Source organism: Protopterus annectens, chromosome 4.part0 (assembly GCF_019279795.1).
Source record: "Protopterus annectens isolate FY-2018-M chromosome 4.part0, PAN1.0, whole genome shotgun sequence".
Classification (NCBI taxonomy): domain Eukaryota; kingdom Metazoa; phylum Chordata; order Ceratodontiformes; family Protopteridae; genus Protopterus; species Protopterus annectens.
The window spans coordinates 947617546-947641260 of NC_056733.1; the positions used below are offsets into that span (position 1 = coordinate 947617546).

At 38.1% G+C, this 23715-nt stretch overlaps 1 protein-coding gene across 1 annotated transcript in view; it reads left to right on the plus strand.

Annotated features, from left to right (window-relative positions):
- Positions 1–3249, plus strand: part of LOC122800377 (serine/arginine repetitive matrix protein 5-like) — a 101250-nt gene extending 98001 nt beyond the window's left edge. Inside the window, exon 3 of the mRNA XM_044069825.1 lies at positions 1435–3249. Within this exon, the coding sequence (XP_043925760.1) occupies positions 1435–3249 (1815 nt within the window). The remainder of the gene's footprint in view (positions 1–1434) is intronic.
- The last annotated feature ends 20466 nt before the right edge of the window (positions 3250–23715 follow it).

Sequence of the window (23715 nt, forward strand, 5' to 3'; positions counted from 1 at the left end):
TTATGACACCATGTACATATGTTTTTATATACAAGCAGTTTTAATATAATTATGTTTTGTATATATTTATACATATTTATTTTTTAAATATTTATGAAATATATATTAAATTTGATTTATAAGTATTCATGAATTCTTTTATGGTGAATTTGATCAATTCTTTCTTTGTTCACTTGACTAATTTTGTATCAACTACTACACTTTAGTGTGTATATGTAATTATTAGTAAATTATTCATCAAATAGGCTATTTTTACATTTTTATATAATTGGTATCATATACAATAGTTGTTTTTATAACATTTTTAACATATTATTTAGTATTTATATGTATTTTTACAATTAGGTATGAAATAACATCAGTCACATTATAAGTCAATTAGATAAATTAATTTAGCTCAATTTAGTTAGTTTAATCATGTCCTAGGAATGTTGGGATATATGTATAATCATCACAGTGTTTTAACATAGAGTATAGAAATATATTGTATTGCAGCTTTAAGATTTTTGGCGCAATTTTTAAACAATGTAACAAGCAACTGACACACTATATATACTCCGTTTTAATGGAGACACTTTGTTCTGATGAAGACTGAGTTACATTCAGTTGAAAGCGCTTAACGTTTAATTGTGCATTTGTGCACTTTGTTATTTACACGTTTTTGTGGATCTATGAATTAAAATATTTTTCTTCACTTGTACGAGCTGAATTCTTCTGCATCCAGCAAATCTACAAGGTTATATTTCTGAATTCCTGGCTTCCCTTGAACCTCACTCCTCTTCCTCCTGAACACTCTTATGTATGTATTGTCCCATAATTTCCATTTACTTCTATGTAATTTGCTCATTCCCTTTTCTAAAGATCCCTCTTCTAGTTTTTTTATCTCTTTTATTATATTCAGTACCTCAAATACAGCTGGTGTAGACTTTGATATCCATTTTCTAGTAAATGTCTTGTTGGCCTCATCCCGCTGTATAACCTTTCCTGCTTGAGTTTTTTGCTCCCAATACTTTGGTTCCTTTGCCAGGTTTCTGCAGTAAATTATAATACACATGCATAAATAAAGCAAAAGAGCATGAAGACACATTAAGTACAAATAAAGCAAGAGAGCATGAAGGCACATTAAGTATAAATAAAGCAAGAGAGCACGAAGGCACATTAAGTATAAATAAAGCAAGAGAGCATGAAGGCACATTAAGTATAAATAAAGCAAGAGAGCATGAAGGCACATTAAGTACAAATAAAGCAAGAGAGCATGAAGGCACGTTAAGTATAAATAAAGCAAGAGAGCATGAAGGCACATTAAGTATAAATAAAGCAAGAGAGCATGAAGGCACATTAAGTATAAATAAAGCAAGAGAGCATGAAGGCACATTAAGTATAAATAAAGCAAGAGAGCATGAAGGCACATTAAGTACAAATAAAGCAAGATAGCATGAAGGCACATTAAGTACAAATAAAGCAAGAGAGCATGAAGACACATTAAGTACAAATAAAGCAAGAGATCCTGAAGGCACATTAAGTATAAATAAAGCAAGAGAGCATGAAGGCACATTAAGCATAAATAAAGCAAGAGAGCATGAAGGCACATTAAGTATAAATAAAGCAAGAGAGCATAAAGGCCCATTAAGTATAAATAAATCAAGAGAGCATGAAGGCACATTAAGTATAAATAAAGCAAGAGAGCCTGAAGGCACATTAAGTACAAATAAAGCAAGAGAGCATGATGGCACATTAAGTATAAATAAAGCAAGAGAGCATGAAGGCACATTAAGTATAAATAAAGCAAGAGAGCATGAAGGCACATTAAGTACAAATAAAGCAAGAGGGCATGAAGGCACATTAAGTATAAATAAAGCAAGAGAGCATGAAGGCACATTAAGTATAAATAAAGCAAGAGAGCATGAAGGCACATTAAGTACAAATAAAGCAAGAGAGCATGAAGGCACATTAAATACAAATAAAGCAAGAGAGCATAAAGGCACATTAAGTATAAATAAAGCAAGAGAGCATGAAGGCACATTAAGTATAAATAAAGCAAGAGAGCATGAAGGCACATTAAGTATAAATAAAGCAAGAGAGCATGAAGGCACATTAAGTATAGATAAAGCAAGAGAGCATAAAGGCACATTAAGTACAAATAAAGCAAGAGAGCATGAAGGCACATTAAATACAAATAAAGCAAGAGAGCATGAAGGCACATTAAGTATAAATAAAACAAGAGAGCCTGAAGGCACATTAAGTACAAATAAAGCAAGAGAGCATGATGGCACATTAAATACAAATAAAGCAAGAGAGCATGAAGGCACATTAAGTATAAATAAAACAAGAGAGCCTGAAGGCACATTAAGTACAAATAAAGCAAGAGAGCATGATGGCACATTAAGTACAAATAAAGCAAGAGAGCATGAAGGCACATTAAATACAAATAAAGCAAGCGAGCATGAAGGCACATTAAGTATAAATAAAACAAGAGAGCCTGAAGGCACATTAAGTACAAATAAAGCAAGAGAGCATGATGGCACATTAAGTATAAATAAAGCAAGAGAGCATAAAGGCCCATTAAGTACAAATAAAGCAAGAGAGCATGAAGGCACATTAAGTATAAATAAAGCAAGAGAACATGAAAGCACATTAAGTATAAATAGAGCAAGAGAGCATGAAGGCACATTGAGTACAAACAAAGCAAGAGAGCATGAAGGCACATTAAGTATAAATAAAGCAAGAGAGCATGAAGGCACATTAAGTATAACTAAATCAAGAGAGCATGAAGGCACATTAAGTATAAATAAAGCAAGAGAGCCTGAATGCACATTAAGTATAAATAAAGCAAAAGAGCGTGAAGGCACATTAAGTATAAATAAAGCAAGAGAGCCTGAAGGCACATTAAGTATAAATAAAGCAAGAGAGCATGAAGGCACATTAAGTATAAATAAAGCAAGAGAGCCTGAAGGCACATTAAGTATAAATAAAGCAAGAGAGCATGAAGGCACATTAAGTACAAATAAAGCAAGAGAGCATAAAGGCACATTAACTACAAATAAAGCAAGAGAGCATGAAGGCACATTAAGTATAAATAAAGCAAGAGAGCATGAAGGCACATTAAGTATAAATAAAGCAGGAGAGCATGAAGGCACATTAAGTATAAATAAAGCAAGAGAGCATGAAGGCACATTAAGTATAAATAAAGCAAGAGAGCATGAAGGCCCATTAAGAGTAAATAAAGCAAGATACTGCATTTTTGAATGACTGTGTTTTGGCATAAACTGGAGCTCTGAATAGTATAACTAGAGTTATTCAAAGTATCTCAAAATGTGTAAAAGTGCTTTCAGTGTGTGTTTACTTCTGTGCATTTATTTCAAAGAATTTGTTGTGGGCAAAGTGCCACTATTTCATAAAGTGCAGTCAAATACAGCCATTTTGAAAAGGTTCTTGCGCTGGGTGTGTCTGTTCACAGAGTGATGCCATTACAGAGTGTTTCTTGCACCGATAAGAGGTGATTTCTTACAGTACCGTGATTTTAAGAGTATTACAGTGCCCGGGAAACATATTTCACAGAGTTCAGTTATACAGAGGCTTGTTATGCTATTGGACATAGTTACAAGTACTGGCATAAATTTCTGGCATCTATATACACATGTGTGTTCGTGCATACTGGCAAAAGTCTTCAATGAGATGTATTAATACAGCAGATGGCTTTCAAAAACCACTACCACTTGTATTTGATCAGAACATTGCAGAGAATTAGAGAATATTTGAGCAAGAGTTTGATATATTCATATAAGTATCTCATTCTGATAAAGATGCACACACCAGGGCATTCATTTTGTGAAACCTAGCAGGGTCAGAAGCCATTGAAAGGGAGCATTCATTTGTATATGCACCAGCAGTATATGAAGTGAAGGGGGAAACCATTATATCATTGTACAGGCTGAATCAAGGGAAGACCCCAAGTGTTTGAAGCACAAATTCAGAGAGGTGTGTAACCCCCCAGACCAATGTTACATTAGATAGGCATTTGTTTTACACAAGAGATCAGAAGCCAGGAGAAACTTTGGCAGCTTATATTACCGACGTGATGAACAAAGATAAAACTTGCAGGTTTGGTGAGTTAAAAGATGAGTTAAAAAAGCACAGGCTCATGTGTGGTATTAATAGTTTTGCTGTAAGAAAGATTTTGCTTCATGACAGTGATGTAATGCTGAACAAAGCTATTGAGATTTGTCAAATCCATGAAGGTACAGAAAGGCACACGAATATGCTTGCAAAGGATAAGAACATGGTTTCAGCAGGCTCCAGAGCAAATGTAGACAGCATGCAACATGTGGCAGGCAGAAACAGGCCTAAGCACATGGCAGCTGTAGCCCCTGCAGGTGTGGCAAGGAAAACCCACAATCTTCCAGCAAGTTCTAAGACTAGTTCAATTAAAGGAGCATGGTCAGTGCATTACAAGGGTGAGTCAGCAAAACCCAAGTCAAGCTTTATTGTTAACTGTTGCAATTGTGGTGCCAACCATGAGTCTTAAAGAGAAAAGTGATTAGCATTTGGTCAGCAATGCCATAAATGTAAGAAATGGAATCATTTTCAAAAATGTTGTAAATTAAGTAAGCCTCATACCGTTATAAAGAAGGGTCATTCGAAAAAGCAAATTGATCGAGTAGAGCTGCAACAGTCTGCTTTCTATGTAGGTGGTCTGTCAGTAGTTGGTGAAAGAAATGATGTAGTAGATTCACTGGCAAAGAATGAAGTATTTTGTACTGTCCGGTTGGTGAAAGAATTGATGCAGTAGATTCATTGGCAAAGAATGAAGTATTTTGTACTGTCAATGGTAAACCCACTGAACTCAAAGTAGACACTGGTTCAAAGTGTAATGTTATGTTTGCAGATACTTTTGCTAAAGTGAGAGCTGGTAAACAACTAAATGAGACCAGTTGTGTGAAACTTGTTGCTTATGGAGGTGAAGAAATTCATACTGAAGGCTCAGTAGTGCTTTCATGTTATGTGACCAAGAACTGTTATAGCCTATTATTTTATGTAGTCTGAAGACCTGCGCAGTCATTATTGGGTCTCATAGACAGTTTGAGAATGAATCTGCTTTCTTTTACCAAAGAAGTTCATCAAATAAGCACATGTCCCAGTTCCAGCTTCACTAAGACTATTTTTTCAGAGTATGATGATGTTTTTGATGACAAGTTGGGCAAACCACCAGTTGTGTATTCTATAAAGTTAGACCCAGAGATCAGTGCAGTGGTCAGACCAGCAAGAAAAGTTCTGATAGCCATGTAGCATAAAGTCAAAGCCCAGATGGACAACATGGTGCAGCAAGGTGTAATTTGTCCAGTTACAGAACCTACCGAATGGGTGTCATCACAGAAAAGGCTCAGATGAACTCATAATATGCATTGACCCAAGAGATTTTAACAAAGCATTAAAAAGACCTAATCATCCTCTGTGTACAGTCAAGGAAGTTACAGCTCAAATACCGAATGCCACTGTTTTATCTGTCTTAGATGCAAAAAGTTAATTTTGGCAAGTGATGCTTGATCGCAAATCTTCATTACTGACCACATTAAGTACCCCATTTGAAAGACACAGATTTCCCAGGATGCCATTTGGAATAAATTCTGCAAGTGAAATCTTCCAGCATGCACTGTAGCAATTTGTTTCAGGTTACTCTTGTACCATACTAGTAGATGATTTGTTAGTTGGAGGCAATGGCGAAGCAGAGCATGACAGGAATCTTAAGAGAGTTCTGGACAGAGCATGTGAAGTAAACTTGAAGCTCAATCCTCTAAAGTGTAAATTCAGTCACCAGAAGTCACATATGTAGGCAATTTATTTACTAGCATTGGCTTGAGACCAGACCCGTCTTAGCTAGCAGCTATTCTTGAGATGTCAGCGCCAGATAATGTACAAGCCCTACAATGTTTTCTTGGTATGGTCAACTATTTAGGCAAGTTTATTTCAGTGAGTTGACAATGCCTTTGAGAGAGCGAACATGTATGAATGTTACATGGTCATGGTTAGAACATCACCAGAAAGCATTTGAAGACCTTAAGCAGAAAATAGCTACTCCACGTACATTTAGATACTATGATGTCAACAAACCAATAACTCTTTCCTGTGATGCTTCAAGATTTGGTCTACGTGCAGTAGCCTATGCATCTAGAACACTTACCCAAACTGAAATGCAGTATGCTCAGATTGAGAAAGAACTTTTGGCTGTAGTGTTTGCATGTTCCAAGTTCCATGATTCTATCTATGGCTGAGATATTCAGATTGAAACTGATCATCAATCTTTGGTTACTATTTTAAAGACATCTATGCATTCAGCTCCAGCAAGATTAGAAAGAATGATGCTTAAATTGCAGAAGTACAACTTCAAAATGGTCTATACAAAAGGCAGACTTCTTTATCTGGCTGATACCTTATCCAGATCACCCAGAAATACAATGGAACAGCTTGATGCAGAGAATTTTGACTTCGATGTCATGAAAGTGCATCATTTTTCTACCACAAGACTTGATGAGCTAAGAGTTCATACAAAGACTGTTCCATTTTGCAAAAGCTCAATCACTGCATCAGTGATGGATGGCCATCAATACCCCTGGAAGCGCAACTCTTCTTTCCTTACAGAGATGAAATATTGATGGAAGATGGCATTATTTTCAAAGGCCCTAAAATTGTTGTTCTTGCTTCCTTACAACACGAATACATCCAGATTTTGCATCGTGGTCACCCAGGTTTCGAAGCTACCTAAAGAAGGGTGGGAAGACTAGTATTTTGGGCTTCTCTGGTAAAAGACATTGATGAAGTACTTTCTTCTTGTTCAGTATGCAATAGTACTAAACCGCATTTGCAGAAAGAACCACTTCACCTAAGTCAAGTTCCTGAACTACCTTGGTCAACAGTAGCCACTGACATATTTGAGTGGAACAATCAACATTACTTAGTACTGGTGGACTTTTATTCGGACTGGTTTAAGATCGATCTACTACTTAACCTATCTTCCACTACTGTTATTACTAATTTGAAACATCATTTCTGAGTCCATAGAAGTCCACAACAGCTTATTTCTGACAATGGTACTCAATTTACTAGTCAGTTGTTTCAGCAATTTACAAGAGAATGGGACTTTGTACATGTTACTAGTAGTCCAGAATATCCACAGTCAAATGGACTAGTTGAACATGCAGTACAGAGTGCAAAACAATTACCCGAGAATACCAATGTCTTTTTGAATTTACTCAATCTCAGAAACATACCCCGTGATGATATACTTGGCTCACCTGCTCAAAGACTTCTCTGCAAAACAACATTGCCTATTAGTTCAAGTTCATTGAGGCCTAAAACTAAAAACAACAAAGCAATCAAAGCCCAATTATTTAGAAAGCATTCTTTCCAGAAGTCCAGTTATGACAAATCAAGCAGATTTCTTCATCTGTTGAAAGAGGGAGAGACAGTGAGGATACAAACAGCAAAAGGTTTTGATCGGATTGGTCAAGTAACAAGTATATGTGCAGAGCCAAGATCTTATTTTGAGAAATCTGAAGGTGTGGAGTACAGGAGAAATCGTAGCCATCTTCTTCCAGTATCAGAACTGATATTGTAGCAGTGTTCCTATGATACAGACTCTAAATCTCAGAGAAATTCAGGCAATGCTCTTGTTCCACAACGTGTCTTGATTCCTGCTACCATTTCTGATAATGTTCCTGATGACCCTAAGGTCGAACATTCAGCAGAGACAATCCCAGTTGCAAAACCTAATTCCAGTTTCTATATAACACGATTTGGTTGTATTTCCAAACCCAGTGTGAAATACGCAGCAGTCTAGATGTAGTTGTATATTTGCATCTAGTTCTGCATAATTGTATGATGAAAATTATTTTGTATAAATTGCATGTCAGTCAATGTTGTCAATGTTGCATGATTCATTTCTCAAAGAGAGAGGATGTAGAATAACAGGGGTGTTGTACCTCTAGGAAGCATTTCTAAGATGTGAATACGCATATAAATAGCAAGCACATGCTAGCTTCAGTGCCATTTTGTGAGTACAGCCAGAGTGTGAACATTTATGTATGAGACAGCTAGTTTGTGTATGTATATATATATATATATATATATATATATATATATATATATATATATATATATATATATGTGTGTGTGTGTGTGTGTGTGTGTTAAAGTTACTTAGCTTCATTTCTAATGTGTTTGTACATAATAAAGCTGCTTGAACATAACCCACAATGTTCTTCTCCATCCTGACTAGACGAGTGACACCAACTATTATATATGACAGTTTTTTGAAAGTGTATTTCCAGCTTTTATGCTACATGCATATACTAATGTTTGGCAGGCTGATATTTTGTACAGTTGTTTCCTCTCATCTCCATATGAACCTATGTCACATTTTCAGCACTTTGTGTTTTAATAAAAAAAAAAACAAAAAAAAAACCTAAATACAAAACACTCCATCTCCTATTAACATGAAACAAACACACACAACTACCTACATCTACAAAATATGAAATGTAACCCTCCAGAAGAGAACAATTGCTAAAAATCTTCATCTGCACCTTCAGGCATTATCTAACCTAAAATCAAGGTTATCCAGTCTAAAGTGTATACTACAGCCTGTGCACCCACTTACACTGATTGCTGTCTGTTCTTTTATTATCTCTTTTCCCCTCCTAGATATGAAAAATGGTCTGTATGCTTTCAGAGAACATTAACTTTTAGCCCCAAGAAAAAGTGTATTGGCTTTCTTTAAATAAATCTAAATTGTACATTCTTTTACCCACATTAAAGTTTTAATTTCAGACTTAATTCTTTTCACTGAAATGCTTGCCATTGTACTTTTAAATTTTGCATTTCCCTCAGCAAAAAATACTCATAATGCTCAAGATTAACTGCTTACATCTGTAGACAGCTTGTCTCAATTTGAAATATACTCAACACTTAGCCTTTGTAAATTTCACTCAGACAACAAATGCACAGCTGCCCTCAGCTGCAGACATCTTGACTCCACTGAACAGTTGCCAGCGAAAAGCAAGTAAGCTAATATCTTTGCACTTGTCAGAAGTTTGGCATTTTCATGGCTTTCATCATTTTGTCTTATTTTAAAGCCCACATGCTTACAAAACACCTGTTTACAGTTTAAGCAAAGGCAGTAATCTAGACATTCATCCTTGTAAAATAAAAAGATAAAATATCCTAATTCTGCATATAGTATAATCAGTGCACTTTTACACCCCACTTCCACCTTATCAACCCAAGATCATAGCATACGAACATTAAAACTTGCTTTTTCCCAGCCTTTTTTCTCTTGTTACACTGTAAAACCTATATTTCTTATGACTGAAAAGTGCTTGTTTAATATCCTTAACTCATACCACAGTTACTAATACAATTCCCCCACACATTTAAAATACTCCTGACGGCACACTACACAAAACTGTTTTATCATATATGGCATGCAGTTTATATCATGAAATGTTTTATACAAATACTAGTAAGAGCAAAAATTGTTTTACTTAGAGTTGGTTTTCCCCTGTTAGTGTCCTTCTAGACATTAATGATATAAAGTGGGATATATGCTTTACAGTCCACCCACAAGTTTAACAAAGTCAAAAAAGTCCATTGTTTTTCAGCTACTTTTTCTTGCAAAATCATATTTCACAAATGTGATAAGATGCTTTATATCTTCCATTTTTTCATTAATTTCAGAGTTGTGGTCTTCCTTTTCATCTCCATCTTCCAACGCCAGGCTCTTGTTCAAGTCCAAGATACTGCTGATTCTTTTAGTCAACTCCTGTGCTTTTTTCTGTCTCTCAAGCATTATGCTTTGAAATGTTGGAAAATATTTCACTGGCAAAGTCTCTCTATGAACCTTATCTTCAGTAGAATGAGAATCAGAGTCCCCTTCTGCTTGCTGACTCACTTTTTGTTGGACTCACTTTTTTATTTCTCCCTTAGCCCATTCCATGTCAAAACTGATTTTGATCTTCTAGGAAAAACAATTTGAAGACAGCTGGATATAGCAACTTGAATTCCATACCCACCACTCGACATTGCCTGATTGTGGGATACATTTACTTCTATTCTGCCTGGTGTACAGTGAATAATTATTTTCTACAAACACTTTGCTGTTTCCATTTTTTAATACTTTTCCCTTCTGACTCAATTTAGTCTGGATCAACTCTTTCTGCTTGTATGATTGCATCTTTACTAATATATGACTTGGCTGCTTTCTTATGGCCAGGTTTGGAGCATCATACACTCGGTGTGCCCTTTCAATTAACACATTCTGCTGTGGAATACCAGGCCAGTTTCTTATTTGTGCTTTTATAAAATTAATATAGTCTGTTCCTCCCAGTTTCCCTGGAAAGCAGAAAATCTCAAGTTTTCTCTGCACATTCTGCCTTCTAACTCTACTATTTTTTTTTAAACAGTTCTTCTTGAATAACTTTATATTCAGCTAGTTTTTTTCTCATGTCAGCCTCTGATTTTTTTTTCAGTTTTATCAGTTCATCTGACAGGCTACTTAAAGCTTCTACTGTTTTTACAGCCTTTTGTTCTTTGAACTTTTATAGTCCTTCAATATTTAATTTATTTTAATCACCTTTGAGTACATTTGATTTATTTATTTTTCATCTAAGTTACTGGAAGCCACCTTTTGAACCAAAGCTGAAGCTTGAACTTTTTTTTTTTGCTGAACAGCTGCAGAATCCTTCCTAGACAGTGTTTTCTCTTTACCTATTCTGGTTGGGTTTCTTTCAGGTTTTCCAGATTTCTTCTTTGCTGACATCAAGGCAGTGTATTTATTATCTAGTAACTGAAGTTTACCTAAAAACATTTCCAATGGCACTCTCTTTTCTCAGTTTCTGTTTTCACCCTGGGAGAGCGGAAGTTATGTTGCTGATCAATGTGCAGCCATCTTGGAAGCCCTCTTCTATGTATCTGTTAACCTATAAACCTAATGGGGACAGAGTCTCCTTTCAGGGTTAACCCAAGAGTGCTGTCTGAATAATTTGCTCACAGTCACACATTAGGTAAAAATGGTACTGAACAAGCCAACCAAGGTAGCTCAAAGTGGGCAAGCTGAGCCTGGAAACAAACGACCAATGAAAAGATACTGCCTATTTTACTCATTTTCATTAAATTCTTATATTCACTGGAGTTGCCTTGAGCCAGAGTTTTGTTATTTTTAATGAAGGTGGGAGGATTCAAATCCTCTATTTTTAACTACAGGGCTGCAGTTTAACAATCTAGAGCTTTAAGTACCAGACAACTTTAATTCACTTAAAATGTTAATGGGACAACGTGCTGCATGGAAACACATTTTCTGAGCAGTGAAAGCTAAGAAACTCTAAAGACTGACTTTGATGGACTATAATCCCCAGTAATTTACCAAAAAGAAGAAGTTAATGCAGGTCTGACAGTTGGTGCAGAAGATTAAGGTCTCACATTCTTAATAAACTTCCTTCTGTAGTTATAGAGTACATGGTTTGATTCTTTCTAACTTCATTTGCCTAGTGTGTGACTAAGCAAGTCATTTAACCAGGGAGTGCTTCTTTAGTTAAAACACTGAATTTATAAATATGAAACTCTGACTGGGGCATTATTTCTAATTACTAACACTTACCTCAGTACCAGAAGTAATGCCATTTGGTTCTCAGGTAGGATAGAGAAAGTAATGTTTTCCTCAGTCACTAAACACACACACAGAAACCCATACACACACACATGCACACACACACACACACACACACACACACACACACACACACACACACACACACACACACACACACACACACACACACACACACACTCCATCATTTTTGTCAGCTTAGCTCTCTCGTTGCAGTTAATCTGAAAAAAGCAGCTGTTCTTCCATCCATTTGCAGTTCATACCTCATTTGGCTGAGCAGGAATCTGAAAATGGCATGAAAGAAAGACCACGCTTGTGTTTTCTCAGGTTTTAAGTTAAAAACATCAGCTGAGTGGGTTGCACTTTCTGCAATGAGCAGATGATCGGGATTAAAACAGACAGCCTTTTTTTAGTATTCCGGGAACAGGGGTACTCAAAAGAGGCACATAGTTTCATGGGGGCGGGGAGGCATGTGCTCCTGGGAAGAATGCAACATAACACTAATCGCAGGGAGAATTGGGGAGTAGGATAAATGCCAAGAGTGAAAGGAACGAAGAAAAAGCTATTTAAAGGAAGAGCAGTAGAAGATTCTAGTATTTAAGCTGAAACAGTTATCAGCTAGTGTGAGATACGACAATGATATATTTTTTTCTGTTTTAGTAGTTGCTTTAAAAGACACACTCTGATATAACTAACTAATATAAAATCTCAGAAACTTAAGGAACCTTAGAAGCAGTATTTAATAAATTAGATGGAATGAAAATTGCATTCCTCTCTCCATGCACCAAGTAAGTTGCCCCATTCAGATGTTCATATGCCCTTCACAGGACAAAGTCACTGTTTGCAGCTCACATTTATTTCCTTCCCCTTTTTCTAGCAGCTGGAGTTACAGAACCCATTCTTTCTACTTGCTGACTTATTACTGTTACTGTAAAAACAATGTACTATACACTGTGGTCATCTCTAGCAGACTGCACTGTACGGGTATATTTGTAAGGTTACAAACAGCAGTAATGTTAGGATTTAATTCATCACTTACACCTTAAAAGGTTCTAGGTCTTGCCCTAACCTAACATTCTGAATTAGTGCTTGAATGCCATGGAACATAAATATTTTCCAGACTAGTAACGTCTATACTTGCTTGAATTCTTATTTGATTATTTACTGTCCCTTCCACATGATGAGGATACTGATTTAATATCATCTTTCATTACGTTGCATTTTGTAGCAGTACCTGTATCTTAGATAAGAGAAGAAAAGATCTGCATATCATATGGGAACTACAAAATTATGTATGAGCATTATGTTGTTTAAAATCACATATCAGAAAAGATGACTCTAAATCTTCTGTGTTGTCTTTGAAAAACAGGGTACCTCCTTTTGAAATTACTATATTGAATGAAATCTGCTCTGTCTCATCTAACATATGCAGACACACACACACACACACACACACACACACACGTGATCTCTCTCTCTCACACACACACACACACACACACACACACACACACACACACACACACACATGTGATCTCACACACACACACACACACACACACACACACACACACACACACACACACACACACACACACACATGATCACATACACAGACTTGCTAACAGTAGGACACCCACACTCATGCACATTCACATACATTTGCTCCTCCACACTGGTCATAGAGATTTGCGTGATATAACAGAAGTAAACAGGATACATTATTGTGCAGCTAAATTAATAACAAAGTCTTACCACAAAACCACAGGGCAGTAAGGGAAAGGAAGGGGCGAAATCAAATGCCATCACTGAAGTAACAAATAGAGAAAATTATGAAGCAATTAAGATAAGAAGTGTCACTATTAGAAAAGAATAGAAGAGGGAACAGATCAACAAAAATACTCTGAATGATAGACGTGATGCAAGCAATGCATTGTATCAAAGCAGATCAGGATTTATCATACACTATCCCAAATAATATACTAAAAATATAAGCACAGGCAGAAAAACATAGAAGATACACAGATAAACATAAAGGAAGGTACAAAGATGCACTGTATTTCTGTTTGTTTCTAAACTGTTTTGCACTTTAAAAGTTTGTTTTTTGCTTAAATTAACTGGTAGGCTACACACTCAAGTGCGCTAGCTGATTTAAAGCATTTACTGTTTGTTACTGTATCTATTTTTTATCTGTTTGTGAAAAAAACAAAAAAAAAAAAGTCCTTGTTTTCCCACCTTTACTGAACTAGAATAGTCCAGTCTTCAGATTTTGCTGATCTCTGGGCTGTGTCATAGTTCCTGTGTTGTCCATATCCTTATTTGGATAGGAGGAAGCTTCTTTGTTCACCAGTGGGAGTGGGGAGCACTGAGCAGCCTATTTGTCCCTAAAGGAGTGGTTCCAGCCCAGCAACTTGTAGTTTTTTGGCTGTTTTGGGCTATTTCCTAGCTCTTTCTAACCCCCTGCTATAAAGCCCGCTTTAGTGTGCTTTTGCACGATTTTGCGCAAAGTTGCACATAGCGCAGCATCGGGCAGCTCCGATTAATCAAGTTTAAACTATTTCTGGCTCCGCTAAGTCTGCTCTTCAGTTTTTCCCTTAGAACTGCTGTACTTTCACTCTAAACAGTCTATTCTCTATCTGAAAAGACCAGCACTTGCTCCTAAAGCATTTTTACACAGGTAAAGCACTCTTAAACAAAAAGAAAGCACTACATCCACCTACAATCCCCTTGAGTACCCATTTCCCTATAGGTCCTTTCTGACTCAGTTACACAGCAATCCCTTACACTATTCTAGCATGTCGAAGGGTCAATTACTATCGTCCTCTCCAGTTCAGCTGGTGAATCTGGGAATCTTGAGGCAATGTTACAACTGCCTCATGTACACAGACAACCCTCTCCTCCTCCCAACAAATACAAATATATGTGAGAGATGCAACTATATAGCCAAACTGGAGGCTGAGCTCCCTCGATTCAGTACTGGCAAAACCAGTCAGGAGGAGAAGGTAACCACACACACCACAAACCCAGTCTCACATAGACCTATCACAACTACAAACCAAACACATAAACACACAAAAACATACTCGGAGGCTCTAATTAAAAATCTATCAAAACAACAGAGGCCTCCAAAGCAGACATCCAAGCAACCACTACCTCAAAACATAGCACATGCAACACATAGTTCACAAAGTCAGTGTGCCAAATGGTCACAGCCCTTAAGGCCAAACAACATGCCTGATACACTTGTAATAGGTCACTCCATAGTCAGACACACTGACGTCCTGCTCACCAGACTGAACAAGGAAAAGGTTACAGTAAGCTGCCTGTCGGGTGCTAGAATCCGCCACATAATACAAGCACTCAGGTCACTCCAAAGCAAGTACAAATATGACTCAGTCATTGTTCATGCGGGTGTGAATGACCTGAGACGTACCTCCCTGAACTACATGAAAAGAGACATAGAGGAGCTCTCTGATTATGTAGCCCAGGCCGGTATGACCCTGACCCTGAGCAGCATCTTACCCTCACCAAGAATGATGCCACAGTACAAAGACAAAATGATCAGCTTTAACAATTTGCTCAATTACTAGTGTCATTCTAAGGGGATCCAATGCCTGTCTGCTTGGGATGACATGCTTGACAAGCCACGCTGCTTCGCAAGGGATGGCTTGCACCTGTCACCCCTGGGCCTCTGGATATTGGCCAAGGCTCTTGCCACCCCCAATAGTGCCTTTTTTAGGCAAGGCTCAAAAGACAAACCCACCTCCCTAGAAAACACAAGTGGAAAAAAACTAAGGGTAATGCTGCTCAGCGCCAGAAGTCTAAACCTCAAGATGCACGCTCTCGAAGGCCTCCTCAGTATGGAGAACATCGATGTCTGTGCAGTGACTGAAACCTGGTTCAAGGCTCCTGAGAGCACCCCAGCACTACCAGGTTATACCTCATATCATGCTTTTCGGCCTCAAAACTTGGACCGAACCACAAAAGGAGGGGGAGTATCCATATTCATCAAAGATACCCACACCTCCAGGTTACTGGCAACGCACAAAGCATCGGAGACCATCCAGGTGCAACTAACCATAGGCAAAACTGCTCTACAGTTTGTAGCATGCTACAGACCACCCTCTCAAACTCAGGAACCCCACTCAGCCTTCCTGAAGACACTGGAGAGTATGAATGTCTCTCCAAATACCATCATATTGGGAGACTTCAACTACCCAAACATAGACTGGGAGCATTACTCAAGCCCCAACACCCTAGCCCAAAGGTTCCTAGAATTCATAAACTCAAATGCGATGGAACAACTAGTCACCACTCCCACAAGAGGAGATAATATACTAGACCTGATCATCACAAACATGGGGACACAATGCTCCACACCAGAAGTATACCCCTCATTTGTGAGATCAGACTATAAATTAATCTCACTGGAAATCCACATCCCGCCCCCACCCCCAGCACAAAAGACCACAGTGAAGAATTTCTCAAAAGCTGACTTCACACTTCTTAAGACTGAAATGGTATCCTTCAAGGCCCCTGGGCCAGTGGAAACCACAGCCCACACCACTGAATCCTTTAAAAACGCTTTCTACGGACACCTTCAAGAATGCATGGATCATGCAATCCCAAATAAAACCAAAACCCATTCCCCCAAAGGCAGGCATCCTGCCTGGTGGACCCCAGCCATTAACAAGCTTTACAACAGGAGGAGGAAGCTACTACATGACAGAGCAAAATCCCCAAAAGGGAAGGCATCTCTGATCAGTATTAGCAAAAAACTATGATCACTTATAAAATCATCCAAGGCCAACTTTGAGAGAAAAATCACAAAAGACACTAAAGACAATCACAAGGCCTTCTGTAGTTATGTTAGAAACATGGGTGGAAACTCCCAGATATGCTCAGAGTTAGTCCAAAATGACAAAAAAATACACTGAAGCCACAGACATTGCCAACATACTGGCAGACAGGTTCAGTGCAAATTTCTCCCCCCCTCCCCCCAAAAGGAGAAATATCTATCCCAGCAGAGTGTAGCCTCCCTGACATCTCAGACGCCCAGGTGAGAGCTGCCCTCTCCAAAGCTAAAAACACAGCATCAATGAGACCAGACGGTGTCCCGGGTTGCATGCTACATGAACTCCAAGAGGAACTAAACCCGCACATAAGGCTGCTGTTTAATCTTAGCCTTACTACAGGATACGTACCCAAAGAATGGCGTGCAGCAACAGTGGTCCCACTCCACAAAGGAGGTGCTTCTATGGACCCTGGAAATTACCGCCCCATAAGCTTGAAGAGCCTGGTCTGTAAAGCTATGGAGAGGATCATTATGGAACTCATAAACAAAGACATTGGGGACCTACAGACACTAGATCCCACCCAATTCGGCTTTGTCAAGGGCAGATCCTGCCTTTTGAACCTGGTCAACTTTTTTGAAACAGTCACTAAGGCTATTGATGAGGGTAAGGCAGTTCACACAGCCTACCTTGATCTTGCAAAAGCCTTCGACACAATACCCCACTCGGGCATCATAGACAAGCTCACCAGCTTAAATGTAAACCCATATGTCATAAGATGGGTTGCAAACTGGCTCAAGGACAGAACCCACAAGGTCAGAATTGCTGGAGCCATGTCAGACTCTAAGCCAGTCACAAGTGGTGCCCCACAGGGCTCAGTCCTGGGACCCCTCTTGTTCGGCATTTATTTTTCCGAGGTGCAATCAAACATAGGAGGATTGTGGCTGACAAAGTTCGCAGATGACTGCAAACTGGGCGCCATAATTGATACTCCAGCAGACACAAGCCTCCTTCAGAAAGGCCTCATAGAAACGGATAACTAGTGCCAGAGCCATGGCCTTAAACTGAATGCCAAAAAATGTATAGTCATACCCTTTGGGAAAAACAAAGTACCCACAAATTACCACATAGGTGGTAATCCATTAAGTATGGAAGAAGTAATCAGGGACCTAGGGACCCAAGTTGACAGTAACCTCTCATTTGACACTCACATTGCCAAGGTGGTTAGGAAAACCTTCTATATTACCCACCTTATCATGAAAGGATTCACATCTAGATCAAGAGAGGTCATTGTGCCCCTATATTCTTCCCTTATCAGGCCCATAATTGAGTACAATGCCCCATTTGGGATGTACCTTACCTGACACCTGCAGCAGATAGAAAGACCCCAAAAGTACCTCACCAAGAGGATCAAGGGTCTCAAACATATGTCATATGCTGCCCGGCTGAAGAAACTCCAGCTCTATTCAGTCACATACCACCTACTCAGAGGCAATCTATGCCTGATGTACAAGGCCATGTCCAATCCGGAATTAATGGACATGCTCCACCTCAGAAAATCCAAATCCACCAGAGCCACGAGAGCGAGAGATTTGAACCTCAACACAGAAATAAATAGGACGTGCTGGAGGGACAGATTCATAACCCAGAGGCTCCCTATACTCTGGAACAGAATCCCAGTCCATGTTAGGCAGAGCCCCTCACTGACTCTCTTCAAGAGAAATCTTGATGAGTGGATGGGAGATCGTAGGTTTACCCCGGGGGTCATCTCTGTGTCACTACTAGACAGAGGCACAGTAAACTAAACCCTAAATGGGCATAGTATTCTTATTCAAAGGGGTGGCAAAAGCCACACACACTCTGGCTAGGCTTATAAATGCCCATAGCCTAGTATGAACCTATGAACCTATAAGTAAGTAATGTATTGATAACCCAAGAAAATTTATTGAGAATTGAGAAACAAGGCAAAATGAATAGAAACACCATTAAAGAAAGAAGAAGAAATAGACACATTTTGGGGAAATATCTATGAAGATCCTTTGGAACATAATAAAGATGCTGAATGGATAGAAGAAATAGAAGAAACAGCAAGAAGTGCAAATGTACAGGATATAAAATGGGATGAAGTAACGGCCTGAGAAACTGAAACAAAATTAAGAAGAGCTCCTAAATGGAAACCCCCATCCCAGATGCAGTAACTAACCTCTGGCTAAAAGTATTAACATCTTCACATGAATATTTAGCCATGAGTAAGTACTACTTATAACCCCAAACAAATGCCAACCTGGATAACACAAGAGTTACAATACTCCTCCTTAAGAGTGAACGTGCAAGCTATCCTAAAAACTATAGAACGATAACTTGCCTTTCAGTGATGTATAAACTGTATACTGGAATTGATGCCAACAGAGTTTATAGTCATTTCGAAGAAAACTCAATTGTTGGAATATAACAAAATGGTAACAAAAGAAAGTCATATGGAACAAAAGATCATTTGTAGTTAAATAAAGTCATAGTGGAGAACTGTAAAAGGGGAAGAATGGCATGAATAAACTACAAAAAAGCATTTGATAGTATCCCACATTCATGGATAAAACAGTACTTACAAATGTATAAGACAGACCTTACACTGATTGATTACATTAAAGTGACAATGGAACAGTGACAAACCACTTTGCATCTCACACTTGAAAAAGGACAACTTATTATCCCAGGAATAAAAATTCAAAAGGGGGCATTCCAGGGTGAGTCCTTGTTACCATTGCTCTTTTGTCTTGCCCGTATCTACTTAATTGATTAGGTCATGGCTACAATTTGGCTTCTACAAAATAACAAAGTATAAAGACTTCTCATCTTATTTTTGCGGATGATTTAAAACTGCATAGTTCATCAGATGAGCAGCTGAAAGCACAATTGCAAGTGGCCAAAACTTTTTCAGATGATATAAGAATGCCACTTGGTCTTGATAAATGTGCAAAAGAAACCTTTAAAATGGGAAAGCTGCAGCACCAGGAAAACATCAGCCTTGGACAGGAATGTCATATAAAAGAAGTTGAGCAAGAGGGAGTGTATAAATATTTGGGAAATGATGAAGGATCAATAATAAAACATAAACAAATGCAAATGAAACATAGTAAAGAATATTTTAGAAGACTAAAATTAATACTAAAAGCAGTTCTGACATCTAGGAACAAAGTCCAAGCTATAATCCAAAATTTTTCTTCTTGTTCTAACTTACAGTTTTGGGGTGATTAACTGGCCCCAAAAGGTGTTGGATCAGAGCACAGGAAAACAAGAAAAATGCTTCATGCTTAATCAAATTATTTATAAAATTCAGTGCATACCACGGTTATATATTCCCCATTCTGAAGGAGGGATGGGCCTCCTCAAAAATGATTACATGTATAGTTCTGCAATCGTAGGACTGCGTACATATTTTCTGACCTCTCCAGATCCAAACATAGGGAAGGTTTTAAAACATGAGGAGAACAAATCTAAGATGACTTCCCTGCTTATTTTAGCAGAAGCATATCAGTGTCAAGTGGGAACGGGAATGAAACCAGAAGTAGATCAAAACATGGAGCAACTGAAAGTGTCGAAAAACAAGCAAACAAACAAACAAAATAATATAAGATGTAGTAGCAGATGAGAAGGCAGGAAGTGTGGAAAATGCATAAATATAGTTGCAAGTACAGAAAACTTCTGGAACAACTGCATGCCAATCAGGAATGAATGCAGGAAGGGTTAAGGAGAGAAGAATTTAGACCATAAGAAGAAGGGTTAATATCGGCGGCTCAGGACAGTGAGCTACTTACACGTTGCTTTAGAAAGTCCATCGAACATGTCGTAAAAACAGACAAATGCAAGTTTTGTAAAACGGAATTGGAAACAGTTGCACGTCTTGTTGCTGGGTGTGATACACTAATGGCACAAGGCCTGTATATTGAAATGTAGCAAGCCTGTTCACTGGGGATTGAGCAAACATTATAACATCGAAGAAGCTGAAAAGCATTCAAAACATGAACCACAAAGCATTCTAGAAAATGATAAAGTTTATACCACACAGGATCACGTATTACCAACAGTTCAAAAAACAGATGCGAGAAAACCAGATATACTAGTCCATGAAAAGAAGACAAAAGTAGCATTGATCACTGAAATTGCTACACCTATTGATTACAGTGTCTTAGGTGCAGAGAGATACAAAATCATAAAACGAAAGGATGTGCAAGCAGAAATGAGGGCAATGTGCAAAAAGGGTAACCAGGCAGTTCCAATAGAAGTAGAAGCAACGGGTCTCGTAAGAAAGAATTTACAGTCATATGAGGGCAATGTGCAAGAAGGATACCCAGACAGTTCCAACGAAGTAGGAGCAACGGGTCTCGTAAGAAACAATTTACAGTCGTATGAGGGCAATGTGCAAGAAGGATACCCAGACAGTTCCAACGAAGTAGGAGCAACGGGTCTCATAAGAAAGAATTTAAAGTCGTATGAGGGCAATGTGCAAGAAGGATACCCAGACAGTTCCAACGAAGTAGGAGCAACGGGTCTCATAAGAAAGAATTTACAGTCGTATGAGGGCAATGTGCAAGAAGGATACCCAGACAGTTCCAACGAAGTAGGAGCAACGGGTCTCATAAGAAAGAATTTAAAGTCGTATGAGGGCAATGTGCAAAAAGGGTACCCAGGCAGTTCCAATAGAAGTAGAAGCAACGGGTCTCGTAAGAAAGAATTTACAGTCGTATTTAGATATGCTACTGATACTTGTAACTCCATATGAACTGCAGAAGGACTCAATTCTGGGCACATTGCAGGTGCTGTGAAGACCACTTTTTGCTAACATCAAAGATTGAAACAATACTAATTTCATGAACTTTAATCATACTTTGACTTAGGAATGGGGTCCATTCCTGTCATGGTATTAGAAACCCAAAATACTTGGAGAAATTAAACCCAGTCAAATAAATGAATACATGCATAACTTGCAGCCCCTGTATCTGTCAACCTCTTAGGTCTTGAATAAAAAAGAAAGCTAAAATAATGGTAGGCAGTGGACCAAAATCAGAGACAGCAACAGCCTTTATATACTTAGAAAATAGTATAACAGGCTTTGCATGAGCACGTGTTTTTTATTATGTAGTGACTGACTGCAATGCTCATTTATTTGCCAGAAAAAAATATAAACTTTACAAGGAGCAGACCAAAATACGTGTCAAAAAATCAGAGACATTCTTTGAAAAGCAGAGAAGATTGAGAGCATCTACACTCCCCACATATGTACATACACACAAATACAGTCATAGTCACATACACAAACTTAAATAAGTTAAATAAATTAAATACTCACCTTCCTGCATGCTGGCAATTGCAGACATATTGACTGTAAAATAATGTTCACTTTAAAAACATTTTTGAAAAGTACTTAGTACTAAAAGATTTTACTGCAAGTGTACAGAACACAAACACTTTCACTATAATAGCTTCATCAGGTCTTTTAAAATGCACAATAAAACACATCTCCTATAAAGCACTAGGGTAACAATCACATGATACATTCCAATTACAATTTAAAAGCATATTGCATACAAAATATCAGCACATGATTTAATAGCACATAAAAACATAAGTAAAACATAAATACATTAAAGCTGTACTATCTTCTCAAAGGTCTATTTTTAAGTCGAGGTCTCAGGGGCACAGATTCATTAAGACCATGCCCCGAGTCCCCCCCCCTCAACCTACTAATCCATGTAGACTCTAAGTCTTCAGTCTTATTAGCTATATCACCTAACCTGAAACTCTCTGATATTCTCCCAATGACCAAGAACTTGAATACATGGGTGTCATCTGTGTTCATAACATGTCTAGCCAGTGCATTAACCTTATAGTGTTTATTTATATTGTAAGCATGTTCTCTTATACGTTCTTTAAACGTTCTGTTGGTCTTCCCTATATAGAATCCCATACATTTTACACAATAAGCAAGATAAACCACATGTTTAGTAAAACATGTGGCATACACTTTAAAAGTGTACATTTTCCTCTGGTCAGGATGATAGAATTCAGCACTGGTGTCAATATAAGAACAAAAATTGCACCACTCACATGGCCTGGTGCCATATTCACAGTCTTCAGCAGGGGTTCCCTTGGGATAACATAGTCTCCTTTTTAAGGACTTGCTATTCCTAAACCGAAACCTAGGTTCAACATCTATGAGTTTTTCTACATCTGGATCAGTAACTAGAACTTTCCAATGCTTCCTAATGATGTCTACATACTGAGAGACATCAGTAGTATAGCTCAAATGAACCCCAAGTTTTATGCCACCATCCTGTCTTTCAACCTACCAATTTTCCATCTCCCATCCGAAAAGTAGGGTTTGGCCTGACTACGCCTCATTCCCACGACATCACTGCCATCCATAAGGATGTGTTGTTCATTATACCCTCCATCTCTGAGATTATCCACGGCAGTGTTTACCTGTGTCTGAAAGTCCTGCTCCTTCACATTTAACCTAGACACCCTATATATCTGATTGTGTATAACATTCCTAAAAACGTAAGGAGGATGTAAACTATCCCTGTGTAGCAAATGATTCACATGGCATTCTTTCCTAGGAAGCTTAGTAAAATGTTCTCCCTCATTATCCTTTGCAACCAACACATGCAAGAACTCAGTCTCATAAAGTGCAGATTTAAAGGTTAACTTTAAAAATGTAGTACTCATGTTAACAAACTCATGAAATTCCAAAAATGTATTGAGGTCACCCTTCCACAAAATAAAAAGGTCATCTACAAACCTTGTGAAAAATAAAATGTGACTACTGTATGGTCCATTCAATACATATTCAGTCTCCCAAATAGCCATAACTGCATTGGCATAGCTATTGTCGCAGGACGTGCCCATAGCTACGCCATTGCATTGCTTGTAAGCCTGCCTCTCAAACACAAAAACATTGTGTTCAAGCACAGTTTCAAGTAATTTAGCCAAAAGGCTCACAGTTTTCTCACCATAATTGGCATAATGTTCTAGAAACAGAACAGTACTGGAAATACCCTCTATATTGGGTATCACAGTAAAAAGGGAGACTGTATCCATGGTAACAAGTAAACAGTCCTTACAGGTACTCATGGAAGCAAAACAATACAAATCATTCAACAAATGCTCACTGTCCTTCAAAACATGCTTACGATTATCTAGAGCAGGTCTCAGATGTTTTTCTGTATAAATCGACATTGATTCCGTACACCAATTCCTACCCGAGAC